The 15,095-nt window shown below is 34.0% G+C and overlaps 1 protein-coding gene across 1 annotated transcript in view; it reads left to right on the top strand.

Annotated features, from left to right (window-relative positions):
• LOC131850965 (neurofibromin) overlaps nt 1-15,095 on the top strand; it is a 47,377-nt gene that overhangs the window by 15,893 nt on the left and 16,389 nt on the right. The window contains exons 28-49 of the mRNA XM_059201386.1: nt 94-237; nt 864-1,042; nt 1,619-1,754; nt 2,345-2,435; nt 3,174-3,348; nt 5,101-5,284; nt 5,406-5,458; nt 5,856-6,056; nt 6,695-6,817; nt 7,217-7,355; nt 7,902-8,066; nt 8,438-8,539; nt 9,033-9,170; nt 9,683-9,863; nt 10,481-10,587; nt 10,988-11,064; nt 11,338-11,531; nt 11,836-11,939; nt 13,026-13,076; nt 13,582-13,668; nt 14,044-14,215; nt 14,853-14,991. Of these exons, the coding sequence (XP_059057369.1) occupies nt 94-237; nt 864-1,042; nt 1,619-1,754; nt 2,345-2,435; nt 3,174-3,348; nt 5,101-5,284; nt 5,406-5,458; nt 5,856-6,056; nt 6,695-6,817; nt 7,217-7,355; nt 7,902-8,066; nt 8,438-8,539; nt 9,033-9,170; nt 9,683-9,863; nt 10,481-10,587; nt 10,988-11,064; nt 11,338-11,531; nt 11,836-11,939; nt 13,026-13,076; nt 13,582-13,668; nt 14,044-14,215; nt 14,853-14,991 (2,942 nt within the window). The remainder of the gene's footprint in view (nt 1-93; nt 238-863; nt 1,043-1,618; nt 1,755-2,344; nt 2,436-3,173; nt 3,349-5,100; nt 5,285-5,405; nt 5,459-5,855; nt 6,057-6,694; nt 6,818-7,216; nt 7,356-7,901; nt 8,067-8,437; nt 8,540-9,032; nt 9,171-9,682; nt 9,864-10,480; nt 10,588-10,987; nt 11,065-11,337; nt 11,532-11,835; nt 11,940-13,025; nt 13,077-13,581; nt 13,669-14,043; nt 14,216-14,852; nt 14,992-15,095) is intronic.

The raw sequence follows: 15,095 nt of genomic DNA, 5'->3' as shown, positions 1-15,095 counted from the left end.
CGTCCAACCATGCATGCGTCCATTCATAGTCACAAACTTTAATAAATATATTTAGCGTTTATAATATTATTAAAATTAGCTACTATTGACCAGGGCGAGCTGCCTATTGCGATGGCACTAGCAAACGTTGTGAGCACGTCTCAGATGGACGAGCTCGCTCGCGTATTCGTCACGCTGTTCGATGCCAAACATCTGCTGGCGCCATTATTGTGGAACATCTTCTATCGCGAGGTGGAGGTGAGCATACACGCTTTATTTTATACGTACTAAAAGAGACTTTAGCTGCCTGTGCACATACGCTGTTTCACGCATGAAAGAATGAGATAGATAGAAAAGAATATTTATTTGTGTCTTAGGACATACATATAAACTTAATTACAAATAATATATAATACAGATTATTTGTGAGTATATCATCTACATGATGAAGAGAACGGATACTGCGCGCCTCTTTGTAATTATTAATTGTCGTTGTAAAATGCCGAACATCTGACTATGGAATTGATAATTTGTAAATCTTAAGTAGGTATTTGGAAAATAAAATCTGTGGAATAAAAAAAAAAGTCAAATGACATAAAGTATGTTCGCAATCACGCGCGATATAATGACCACAATAAATAGTAAAATGTAATCCCTGACGATTGCGCTGGCCTCCCGCGCCAAATCACACTCATCTTCTTTCCAGACGACATACTATTTACTATATGTAGTAGGTTATAGGTATACTAGGGTTGCAGGTAATAACTAGTATAGAAGGGTTGAACATCGTGCCCAGTGGCGTGCCTTGGGAGAGACATATGTCCAGCAGAGGACTACTGTGCACTGGTCATGATGATGATGATGATGTTTTTTCGATTGTCTAGGTATCAGACTGCATGCAGACGCTATTTCGTGGGAACTCACTGGGCAGCAAGATAATGGCGTTCTGCTTCAAGATATATGGCTATGGATATCTTCAGGCACTGCTGGAACCGCTCATTTCCTCTTTACTGGACCAGGCTGAAGGGCAGCCTGAGTTAAGCTTCGAAGTAGATCCAGCCAGGTTTGGTTACATACATTTTATGACATAGATACAAATATCTATTTAGAGAGTTGTGGCCTATGCCTTTTTAGATATAAGTCAGGAGTTAAAATCTGATCCACGATACAAAATTGTCAATTTTGTATATGTAGTTTATATAATTCTGACTAACTAGATAGATAAATTCATAATAAACTAGCCTCCTTCGACGTTGAATTCAAATATACCCCATGAAATGTGAGAATGCCACATTTTGCGTTCATCGCGACATTTACGCGGCATAAATACTTAGTACACATACACATTTTGTTACATACGTACGTAGAAAACACCCAGAACGCCGATACACGTAGATATTTTTTTTTTAAATACATATATAATATATATAACACCCAGACCGATACAAACAATCATTCTCATAAATATAAATGTTTCCACCGTTGAAGTAATCGCATCCGCTACCATCGGAAGCAAAGCGGTGTGCTAAACCGCTAGACCACCGAGTTAATTGTTCTGATTAATGGAACACTAATTCTATAGTGTCAAAACAAATAAAATGGAAACAGGTGATGGGTGAATGACATTGTTTATTTACAGATTGGACCCAAACCAAGATATCGAGGTGAACCGGTCGAATCTGATTGATCTCACAAAGGAGGTGTTCGATAGGATCGTCAACTCAGCTGACAAGTTTCCCCCACAGCTTCGCAGCATGTGCCACTGTCTCTACCAGGTCAGTTAAGACTAATTTTTGTGAACATAACATTAAATGTGTATGAATTAAATTTTAATACCATCGCATAAAGAAAAAGATACTTTTTATAAAAATGCAGGTATATCATAATAAAAACTTTTCTTATGATCTATTCGTCGTTTTATATTTGAAGTCAGTTACCCGTATTTGTGCCCCTATTAATGGTCCTATTTTTTAATTAATATAATACTAGCTGACCACGCAAACATTGTTTTGACTTAAATTAAAATTGCTATTAAAAAATAGGGGTTGATGGTAGAAAGGTGTAAATTTAGGCTTGTATATATTTTTTGATGCCAAATTATAAAAAAAATAAAGTGTTGTTCAAAAACTAAAAATAAACGTTAGGGGTGGACAACCACTAAGGATACTCATGAAAAATATATAGTAGTCGATTCTCAGTCCTACTGAATATGGATATAATATTAAAATACTAAAAAATTATAAATGAAAAAAAAGGTAACTAACGGGTAAAATTTACCTATATAGGGGCCATTAATATGATTCAAGTAATACCGCTATATTACTCTTCTTTCAAATGGTTACGTCAACGATAATGTGGTGTTCAGGTGCTGAGCAAGAGGTTCGCGCAGTTCCCACAGACCAGCGTGGGAGCTGTTGGCACCGTCCTCTTCCTGCGGTTCATCAACCCCGCAATAGGTGAGCTGCAGGCGCAATATGTGTGAATTCTGTATGAGTGCGTGTACATGCAGATACGCATAGTATGGATTTGTGTATATGTCTAAACAGGTTTTCATGCAACACCGTTTTGTATTATCCTAGTTTAAAAATATGTTCTGAAATATTTATAAAGCATGGTTTCTGTTTTTTTTTATGTAATTGACATGGCAAACAAGCTGACGGCTCAACTGATGGTAAGTAGGAACCGTCGCCTATATATGTGAATAGCACCATGGACATCACATGATTGTGTGATATCGTCCGTTGCCATTCCTGATGACTAAGACATACCTTCTATCTTGTAACTTCATAGTCTTATCCGGGTGTCCTTTCTACCGGAACACAGCGTATAAAGCAAGCTGCCTGGCGACTAGAATTTATGACACTGAACTACGCTGATTTGGTGAAATGTCAAAGTTTTAGAATGTGTCGTATATACAGCATATTTTATGAAAATGCTGTATGACACCATCAGGCTGTTTTGCTCATATAAATACATGCAAATTCAGATTTACATATATTCTCATTTGCTTGTCGTCGTAAACATGTATAAACGCGAAAGTTTGTGGGTATGGATGAACAGATGGATGTTTTTTTCATTTATTCACGCAAAAATTAGTGAACGGATTTTGATAATACTTTACAGTATTCTAGCTTATGACTACTAAGTGACTCATCTTGTCTGCGTGTTTTAAATATCTATATTTGTTTCAATAGTATCACCACAAGAAATGGGCATAGTGTCCCGTCCCGTACCGGCTCAAGTGAAGCGAGGTTTGATGCTGATGTCGAAAATACTACAAAATATTGCGAACCACGTAGAGTTCTCAAAAGAACAACATATGCTACCTTTCAACGACTTTCTGAGAGCTCACTTCGAATCCGGTCGCAAGTACGTTATATATACCATATTTATAACCATATTTATGTAGATATATATGGAATATCTATAATTTGAATATTTTAACCTTTGTATTTATAATAGTTGTATCTACAGGCATTGATACTTTGCATTCGAACGAATTCAAAGTTAAATAACTTTATTACTTTAAAATAAATTTTAATTATGTTTTTCAATATGAAAGCCTTTATTATAGTAGATCATACGGCATCTTCTTGGCCATGCCTTTAAAGCTCGGTTGATCATTATTTGTGGGATTTTCTTGACCTCTTCCCGTAAAGTCTTTTTAAGCGACAATATTGTCTTCACTTTTCGCTTGTTCATTCGCCTCTTCAGATATCCCCAACAAAAGTAGTCCATAGGAGCACAATCAGGACTGTTTGGTAGCCATTGATGAGATGGAATGAAAGTAATTCTGCTTGTCTTAAGGAACTTTTGGGTCTTTTTTGACATATGACTTGGGGCTGAGTCTTGATGGAAGACACAGTCCTTATTTGGGTACAACTTTGGTATATCGTGTCGAATAAATGGCTTTAAGATCTTCTTTATGTAGTAGTCTGTATTGATCTTTGCACCGGGTGTCACAAATCTGAGAGAAGTACAGCCATTTGCCGAAATGCCCAACCATACCATAACATTGTTGATGGTGACTGTTGTTGGTATACGTCTAGGTCTTTGCGAGTTTGTCCTCTGGATTTGTACTGGACACGTGTTTGACGATTACGGTTAGCAAGGTAAAACCATGCTTCATCAGTAGTGATGAACTTTTTCCAACGATTACATCTCAATTTCATATACATAGGCCAAGAACGGCAGTATCTCTTTTGCACCGAACCCGGACTCAATGCTTGTACTTTCGGTTTTTGGGCCAATTTTTTATTAAGTTTTTTGTCTATTTGATACCTCACAACATGTCTCTTCACTTTCAAGATATCGGCCATCGCTTGTTGTGTCGGAGGGTTTGGGTTATTAACCATAGTTTCCAGTTGTTTGAATTGGCGTTCCGTTAGTGATGGTTTACGACCCGGCGGTTTACCCTTTGGCTTGATTTGGTTAACATTTTCACTTCTCTTCTTGATCTCAGTTATGGTACTGTTAAGCAATTTGATTTTCAGACCTTTAAAGTGTTTTATTATTCGAGAGTATGACCACTTAATACTTAAAAAGCCAAAACCTGATGTTCCACTTCAGGAGCTGTTCTGGCCACCATTTTGATTGTGATTGGTATTAAATTTAATATAAACAAAAATAGAGAATTCAATATTTATTTTTATATGAAACCTGATTACTAAGCTTTCATTACAGTTTTACAATTAACTATTGAATTCGTTCGAATGCAAAGTATCAATACCTGTATTGAATTGCTAGTATTAGACAAAAAATGTGACCTGACAAAAAATATAAAACTAGCTCTAAGAGTATCAACGATGGAAGGGAAAGTAGAAAAGCAGAGAAGTATGTAAAATATATTAATATAAACAAGAAAATAACATGTTATTTTTTTAAATATCATTTTTAATAACTGTTTTTAACAATTCTTAAATACAATAAAACAATTTAAAATTGTTTTAATTCGTGGAATATCGTAATGTAACATTTTTTTTAACGCAACATTTTTCATATGTTTTATTTTAGTACAAACCTAATTCACTTCAATGACGATAATGATAGAAATGTAAAGAAAATATATTGCTTGACCACATTTGATTATATAACAGAGTAAATCAAATTCATCTATTACAGATTCTTCATCCAGATCGCGTCAGACTGCGAGAGTGTAGATCAGACTTCCCACAACTTATCCTTCATCAGCGACGCTAACGTGGTTGCCCTGCACCGTCTCCTTTGGAACCATCAGGAACGAATCGGGGACTACCTCTCATGTAGTCGAGACCACAAAGCCGTCGGTCGACGACCTTTCGATAAGGTATTTTTCATATAGTTGCTTTTTTCATAGCATAAGGATAAATGAATTTTCGGCACATCTAATCATGGAAAATATTCACTGTGAAAAATATAATCATTTGTATACATCTTATTTTTGCAAGATGGCGACGCTGCTAGCGTATCTGGGACCACCGGAACACAAACCCGTGGAATCGTAAGTTCTTCAAATTATAAACTCATATAAGAGTATAATTCAATGTTGTATACCTTAATAAATCCTAGAACTGAAGTTACACTTCCATATTAGTGGTACTATAATATAAATTGATGAGTATATAGATTACTTTAAATAAAGATAAATTACATATAATATTATATATTCAACAATATAATTTGAGTAATACTTTAAAATTAGAATAAAATGGAATACAATAGTTAATTACATATACTCGTAGTAAATGTATTAAACATAGACACTTTCTCTTGAATCATTAGCTATTACTAAAAACTAAATTAAAATCCGATGCGTTGTTTGTTGTTGCGAACAGAGAGCGGAAGCGACGTCATTTGATACTATGTAAAGATGTATGAATAAAAAACATTTGTTACAGTACTTCAGGCCTCTTGTTCTCCTCATACGCTCGCTGGTCTTCAATAGACATGTCATCAACCAACTTCGAGGAGTTCATAGTAAAACACAACATGCACGAGAAGGAAGAGTTCAAGAGTATCAAGAGTTTGAACATCTTCTACCAAGCCGGCACCAGCAAGATCGGGAACCCAGTGTTCTATTTCATATCTAGAAGATATAAGTGAGTTGATAGATAATATTAAAGTTAATATATGAAAATAAGGTAGATATAGTTATGACAGATTTGAGAATATAATGTATGAGAGTGGATGATTTATATACAGATGTTAATAATTTATGTTTTTTATTTATATATATAAGTACAACACCAACAAAAAAAAATATTAAGTATAAATAATAATGCAATCTTTTACAGACGGATATATCTTTATATCAGGGTTATTACTTACATCAGTGTTTATAACCAGCTTGGGCTAGATCTACAAGCTAGTAGCAAAATTAAAATAGAGCTAAAAAGTTTACAATTGACCCATATCAAAGGACAAGTGGTTACATGCCTATTTAAAATTTTACATTTTTTCAATCAAGTTTATATGCAAGCAAACACGTATATAATACAAAATTATTAATTGAATCATACCATAAAAAAAGTGTTTAATTGTAAATACATGAATTATAATTTCTACTATAATTAATTCTATATGATAAAATTACATTATTTGTGAGTACTGTATGGGACACAGTCACCTATTTATGTACATATTGTCAGTTTATTATCATCTGTTATATACATCGTCTCGACCAACAACATCGTATTATTCACCCGCAACATACTGTTATAGACATATTTTTTCTCAGAATCGGCGAAGTGAATGCAGATCTGCTAATCTACCATGTCATACTGACGCTTAAACCGTTCTGCCAACAACCATTCGAGCTGATCGTTGACTTCACGCACACCAACTCTGATAACAGGTTCAGGTTAGTTTTATATTATGAGAAGAAGAATGTCGAGGATTTATTCTCAAGGTCTACTGAACCTTCTAGATTTGACTACTTGACCATATAATTACCAAAGATTCAAACGCCTTAGTTCTTCGAAACGCAACGCATATGGGGTACCAAGTACATCCGCGATGTCTTTGTTGTCCATATGCATGTACGGGCGACGTTTACCATTTGCCGTCATATAGTGATAGACCATTATGTTAAATTTATGCTTCACTATGGTATACTATATACAATGGAAATAACAAACGTATTATTATAAAAATACGGGCGATATTAACTCGTCAAAAAATATCTTCCAGCATACCTTTTTTTATCTTTTCTTTTTATGGAAAAAAGTTTTAAAATTTGACATTAAATTTGTTTCTACAGGACTGACTTCCTACAGAAATGGTTCACGGTGCTACCAGAAGTGGCGTATATAAATATTCACGCGTGCTACATCTACAACTGCAACAGTTGGGTTCGGGAGTACACTAAATTCCATGAGGCAATTCTTGCGCCTCTGAGGGTAGGTAGTTCTAGCCAGTAGGTAGATTTTCGTGCATTATGCAAACGTGCACGTCATGCAAACGCATGAAACTCAGTGTCACTTATACCTGTCCCCAATTAGCTTGCTTTGTTTCGATATGGCATGATGACATCTTAGTCCTCCGGAAAGTCAGCGCATTAGTATTCCCTAAGTCATAACCTAATTTTATCAATCATTTTCTCTCAGCCAAGATCTTCTAAAGGGTTAAATTAGTTCTATTATGAACCCTAGACATCTACAACAACATCTAGTAAGCAGTAGGCAACAAGTTAAAATAAATTTCCTTAATAAGAACTGATATAAACGTTAAGGTAATTTAATTAAAGAAACAATTTTTACAAAAATTATTATTTACGTTTACGAGGGTTGCAACTAAAACAAAGTGTGTATTACGAATAGCAATAATTACCTAATGTGATATGATATATGCAAGAAACAAGTTCAGATTCAAATTACATGTCGTGCAATCTTTTTCTCTAATGCTACTTAAATGGCATGCCAATCTTACCACATGTTTATTTTTAGGGTAACCGCAAACTAGTATTTATAGATAACCACAGCCGTCTCAGTGAGTATGTGGAGAGTGAACAGCAGAAGTTACCAGGCGCAACCCTAGCATTAGAGGAGGATTTGAAAGTGTTCAATAATGCGTTGAAATTGTCACATAAAGATACAAAAGTTGCTATTAAGGTACCTAATGGTTATTATAAATTGTATTAATGTAATGTACTTTGTTTAAAAGGTGATATAAGGCTTCTTTGGATCGTTCCTACACTAATGAATCTAACCAGAAACTTCAAATACTTTTCGCCTGAAAACCCCCCTCGGGTTTTCAGGCGAATACTCCTTTATGTTCTTTTCTTTTTTATACCTTTATTTTGCTCTCTTAGGTTTTTATTATTGAAATATTAACAATAAAAAATAATCATGCAATGATAAAAGACTCCTCAAAATCACCAAATACTTTTAAATAATTATCTATTTTATAGAGAACTGTTAGTCGATTTATTAATTTTGCTATAAGATTTTTGCCTTTATAAATATATATTTAATAATTACAGGTAGGGCCTACAGCTCTTCAAATAACATCAGTTGAGAAGACGAAAGTGTTAGGCCTACCAGTGCTGCTCAATGATGTTTATTACGCTTCAGAAATTGATGAGGTGATTAATATTGAAATGTACTCTAATCAATTTTGTTTGTCATTTAATATTCATAATAAATTATGGGAGGTCTAGACTGACTTATGACGTTTTTATAGCTCATATGCTATCGGCTGAGTAGCAATAAGAGTGGGTTCACTCACTTGATAAATCAAGTTCAGATTTGATACCTCTCTAGATATACGTCAATCGAATGGCGTCGTCGACACGGGTTGTCAGGTCTGTACTTCATAATGTAAGCCCACTATAAGTAAAATTAGTTTCGCAGCACTGCATGTTATACTTATTCCCACTTATTAATAGAACCTCCATAGCTCACAAATGTATTTTACATATTGCCTATGTTATCCTTGTTTTAGCAACAATTTTCTACATTTGAAAGAAAGGAAAAAATACTGCACTAAAATAAATTGATTTGTGGGAATTTTATTTTCTATGAATAAGGGAATATATGTCTACTGAATTAACTAATTATTGTGTAATGTTTCTATAGGTGTGCTTAGTGGATGACAATCAGTTCTCTTTGTCTATAATCAACGAGTCGACCCCACTCAGCTTCATCCACAATGATTGCGACAACATAGTGCAGTCTATTATACATATACGCAACCGATGGGAGCTCAGTCAACCGGTTAGTATTACAGCATCATAATTTGTTCATTACTTTGTAAGTTTGGTATATATGTGTACTAGCTTCCCACCCTAGCTTTGCACGGATAACATGTATTATAAACCTTTCTCTTCAATTACTCTACCTATTTCTGAAAAAAAAAAAAACATTAACATACGTTGCGAATTTAAAAGATCAAAGCGTACAGCCAGCTGGAGCTACTTTGTTTTACACAATGTAAAGATTAACATGATGATATTATGGAATAATGTACCTTAGAAACAATGAAATAATTATTAAATTGGATCACTTATACCGTAGTTTATTTCCTTCATAACAAATGACGCTCTCTTTAACATTTTATAATATTGCAATACATTGTTAGGTATATAAATTAAATTCGTTAACGATAATATGTTTCTTATCTTAGTTTCTTTAATCAATATTAACTAAAATATTTATTTTGTAACAATGCTATGTACAATAGCATCTATCCTAATTGTGTAAAATTACACTATTCTAATCGTATGCAGGATTCGGTAACAGTTCATCAGAAGATTAGACCCAAAGACGTACCGGGAACGCTACTCAATATGGCGCTTTTAAATCTGGGGTCTTGTGACCCGAATCTAAGGACGGCAGCGTACAACCAACTATGCGCGCTCACTGCCACATTCCACTTGAAGATTGAGGGCCAGTTATTGGAAACATCGGGTCAGTATAAATAACGTAAAATGCAGTATTATAGAGGTGTTTACTCATGAACACAATTAAGTAATTAGACGTTTTCTGATATCGACACAGTATGCTTGTCTTAAGTATTCATACGTGAAACGTTTTTTAAACATGTTATAATCAAAATAGTTACTATTATTCTACACTTGTAAAAAAGTTGAAGTTCATAAAATAACTAACTGTTACAATATGTGTTCTTTCATTAATATCCACCGGTTTAGTAGTTTAGTTGTCAAACGCTAACATACGAACAGGCAGGCACACTTTCGCTGTTAAAATAATAAGTAATAAGTATGGATGTATTGTATATTGTATAAGTTAACAATAGTTATCCTAGACATATATATCCTCCAGATTGTGCGGGTAATATAAAACATGTTACTTACTACCATAGGGATGAAAGTGTAATATCCTCTTATTAATGTTCTGTCTGTCTGAAAATCATAATAATTAAACTATCGCATACTGAAAAATAAGTAAAGAGAGAACACTTTGCTTAAAAGTGCTTCACAAAAAAAACATCGCATAATATTAAATATATAAAATTTCTAAAATAAAACACAGATAATCTGGATCACTGTTTGTTTGAATTCTAGGATTATGCATACCATCCAACAACACTATATTTATCAAGTCTGTTAGTGAGAAGCTGGCGCACAACGAACCCCATCTCACGCTAGAGTTCCTTGAGGAATGTATACAGGTATCAATTGTTTGATTATTATCATACTATTATATATACTACATGTACACACACACACATATATGTACATAAGGATAATACGTACTTATTTTTCTAAGTAGATTCTAAGTTGTTTGCATCGTAATCTGTTTCGGTGGTAGATAAGTCGTGAAATTGCAGTATATGCAGCCATGGTATGTTGGTGTTTCTGAATGGCAAGGGTTATTGGATGGTAAGGGTTATTACTCACCATCAGGTGGACGTCAAATTGGTTACCAATTAAATAAAAAAATATTTCAATTATAATTGCTATTATCCTGCGTATCCTAATAGTGGGACACTAATAAATCTGCTTTACGTAATTAAAATCAAATTTTATATATATATATATTTTTTTTTAATAGTGAAGTTTTTTTTTCAGGGCTTTAGAGGATCAACAATAGAGTTAAAACATTTATGTCTGGAGTACATGACACCGTGGCTAGCCAATTTAGTCAGGTAAGCATTTAAAAAAAAATCTATATTCTTTCGACAGTTTTAGTTTCTTTTTGACAGTCAGTTTATTGAAGATATTTTATCATATTCAAGATGTTAAAAGATGGTAAAAATAAACCTTTTAATATTTCAAAATATTAAAAGGTTTATTAAATAAAGTGCAACTAAGGGTTATTGATTAATATAGGTATAAGTGTGTATTTATGGTTTATATTTTATACTAACTCACTCACTGTTTGTTCTCGTCAAATTACTTAACCATTTTTGGCTTGTCAGATTCTGCAAACCATCAGACGAGTCTCGACGCCAGAAGCAAGTGGCGCAGATATTGGAGAAACTCATCACGTTAACAATAGAGGAGACTGAGATGTATCCATCAGTGCAGGCCAAGATCTGGGGCTCTATAGGACAGGTGCCCGAGCTGATCGACATGGTCCTCGACAGTTTCATCCAGAGGAGTGTCAATTCTGGTATGCCATTTTTGTAATCAACGACTAAAAACGAGGAATGTTGTAGTTTGAAATGTCTACGTGTCTGTCTATGGCAACCTAACTCTTAAACAAATGTGCCTACTATGATGTACATGTTTATTTTTTTATTGAAAGCTGACGTGAAATAAATATTATTATTTCTTTTAATTAGAAAATAAAGTTTTTTTTTTTATTGCATTAAACCTCCGAAAATACTTTTCTGTTGCTTCATGCTCAGTCGATACCAAATAATATGAGTAGTTCTGAAAATTCATGACGATGAATTGGAATTTTTAATTCAAAGGTCTGGGATCACCCATGATTGAGATCATGGCGGATACCGCTGTGGCCCTCGCCTCTGCTAATGTGCAGCTTGTCTCCAAGAAAGTAATAGGACGGATGTGCAGGGTAAGTCACTACCTTATCATCTGACAAATAAACTCTTCAAATTTTCATTTGTTAGACATAAACAATTAGATATGCAATGTAATTTAATAAATAACTGTATAAATAAAAACAAGAAATTCAATCGAGTTTCTTGCCAGTTCTTGTCATTTGAATATGTATACTGAACTGGATGGTAGGGACAAAATTAAAATACAAAGAACTTGACGTTCATAAGCGGTTAAAATGTCCTACAGTAATAAATTATTTTTTGATTTCATTTGAATACAATAGTGAATATTAATATACGCATTTATATTATCAAAACTATAGTAAAAGCACACTATGTTGATTATACTTCTTGTAATACAATAAGCAGGAATGGACTATGTATCAAAATTGTGTATCACCTAATAGATTTATATTATTTTGTTAAATTGCGCTACCATTAACATGCGTGAGACCACAAATAATTCAGTGCAGAAACTTAACGACTGTTACTGAAATCGTTACGATCTTCTTTCTGGTTATTAAATTTCAACCGTTATTGAATCTACACGCGATCTATATTGCGACACGTGTTTCGCCTCTGAATGACGCACTGGATATAGCTTGAGAGCCTACTGTTAAATGTTTGGTGACCAAACTACGCCTGATTAAAATGATATAAATCTATTAATGAAATGGTCTTCGAAATAACACTAAATTTGATAAAATATATATAGTTAAGTAAGTTTAAAGTTGTCTGTATACATTACCTCTGCCTCTAATTAGACATGGAAATTGTAGATACAGCCGCAAAATTACAAGGTACACAGGTATAGCCCATCAGTCGTTGAAGAATGAGAACGAATAGGAAATATCATGTACATTACAGTATAGATTGTCTTGTCTGGTGCTGCTTATGTATAGTGAAGGTGGGCCATAACTTTATTAGACAGTGATATCCATGTATATAAAAAATGTTGTACTAAATCTCCATTTCTTAAAAAAAACGATAATTAATTGGATTGCAAGGTAAATTCAACTAGGACATAAAAACGAATGAATAAATGAAGTAAATTTCCTATATACAGGCGAGGTAAATTGTATGTGTTTGTTCTCCAACAGGCCCTATCCAAACTGCCCAATAATATCCTGGGTCCTGTTACCCCGGCCACTGTGAGTTTTCGCTTTTATTTTATGTTTATTTTTGCATCACACAATTTTATAATTTTGCCCAATTTTATTTTAGATCTTTTTTTTAATTTTTAATTGGAACAAACTAATTGGCCAGCACATATCCAAAATTCCAAATTCCTTTACCTTATATGTAAGATATTATAAAACCATATGCTTCCGGTAAATATGTTAACTTTTTAATCATTCATAAAAAGATAAAACCATTTGTCACTTTACTAACGTAGTAAAATAGCACTGGGATTATAAATAAAATAACTGTACAAATAAAAATATTGTATGAATACAACATTAAAATAATGTTATTTATTATGAACTTATTGCACTAATCTATTAAGGTGACTATCGCCATAAGGGTTAAAATTGATTAGTGAAGGTCTATCTTAATTTGTTAGTAAAACGTTGTATATTATATACCTGTAAGGGGTTAATAATAACTATCATTCATTAACATTCATATATTATTTATAAATATTATGTATTACAGGTGGTAGATAAAACTTGTCACTCGCCAACAGCAATGTTGGAACAGCATATGATGTGGGACGATATAGCCATACTGGCTAGATATTTGGTAAGTAATGAAAATAACGACGAAAATAAAGAAACTTGAAATTACAGGTAGAGAATATTGCATAAATTCTAAATAGATAGGGAAATATCTGGACTTACTTCTAATAAAAAGTTAGTTTTAATAGTGAAATCTCTGTTGCACACGATCTCCTACAGAGCCTTATATTCTAATGTATCGGTTCCGTTGTATTTGCGTGATAGAGTAACAAATATCCATCCATCCCTTCATACTCACAAACTTTCGTGTTTATAATATTAGTAAGCGTAAGATTTTTCCAATATTAGTATAGTTATGAAATTACAGTTAGCTCGACTACGCCAATTGTATAGGCGTTTACTTTTTTAAAATTTGTAAGCATATGACTGACATTTGTAGTTGATGCTGTCATTCAACAACTGCCTGGACGTGGCGCGGCACCTGCCCTACCTGTTCCACACGGTCACGTTCCTCGTGTGCTCGGGCACGGTGTCCATGCGTGCCGCTACACACGGACTTGTCATCAACATTATACACTCGCTCTGCACCTGTAACACGCCCAGCTTCTCCGGTTAGTCTCCGATCATTCACTCTCTCATTCATTCAGTCATGCGCTGCCATTCTCGTACTTGTTGTAAAAATCATTGACTTGACCTGCACTTGAATCACGACTGGTTCTTCTTGTCAGGGTTCCATTCATTTCCTCAATCTCTCGCATATCTTTGGTGTCTATGTTTGAAACTGACAAGACATATGAAGAACACTGCCCTGCACTTATAACACGCTTAGCCTTTACAGTTAGTGTCCTTTTATTCATTCGATGTGACTGTGATTGTGTATCATTTACATTGACCTTTCGATCAGTCTCCACTCACATATTCATTCACACGGTTAAAATAATGTCATCTTCCAAAGCTCAAATCAACATTTACAACATGCTCAGCTTCTCCGATCACCGACCGTTTTGCATCACTCACTTAGTTAGACACTCAGTCATGGTGATCATCTAATGATAATCATCATTGGATGATGATAACAATTTATCAAACCTCACGAACCTGAATCACGACACGCTATTTTCTCTTTAGTTACAACTTATTTACTCATTTTGCCACCATTTATTTAAAAAGTTTACCCATTTATTTTAAAAGTTCACCTTAATAAGTTTGATCACGTCTTCTTAATTCAATATTGAATATTTATTGCAGAGGAAACGCAACGAGTGCTTATGTTATCTTTAGATGAGTTTGCTCTACCCAAGTTCTATCAGATGTTTGGCATCTCCAAAGTGAAATCGGCTGCTGTGACCGCTTTCAGAAGCGTTTACAACCGACACACGAGTGATTGGTGAGTTGATATAAAATGTTTCCCTCCATTTCATCTTTAGGGTGCAGTCAGAAATTACTATGAGAACGTAGAGAATATATCAGTATTATATAAGTAGAACTGGA

The sequence above is a fragment of the Achroia grisella genome, unplaced genomic scaffold (genome assembly GCF_030625045.1).
Source record: "Achroia grisella isolate CSIRO2021 unplaced genomic scaffold, CSIRO_AGI_Agris_v1 utg114, whole genome shotgun sequence".
Classification (NCBI taxonomy): domain Eukaryota; kingdom Metazoa; phylum Arthropoda; class Insecta; order Lepidoptera; family Pyralidae; genus Achroia; species Achroia grisella.
The sequence above is the reverse complement of the archived record's forward strand: the minus strand, read 5'-3'. Positions and strand labels throughout refer to the sequence as shown.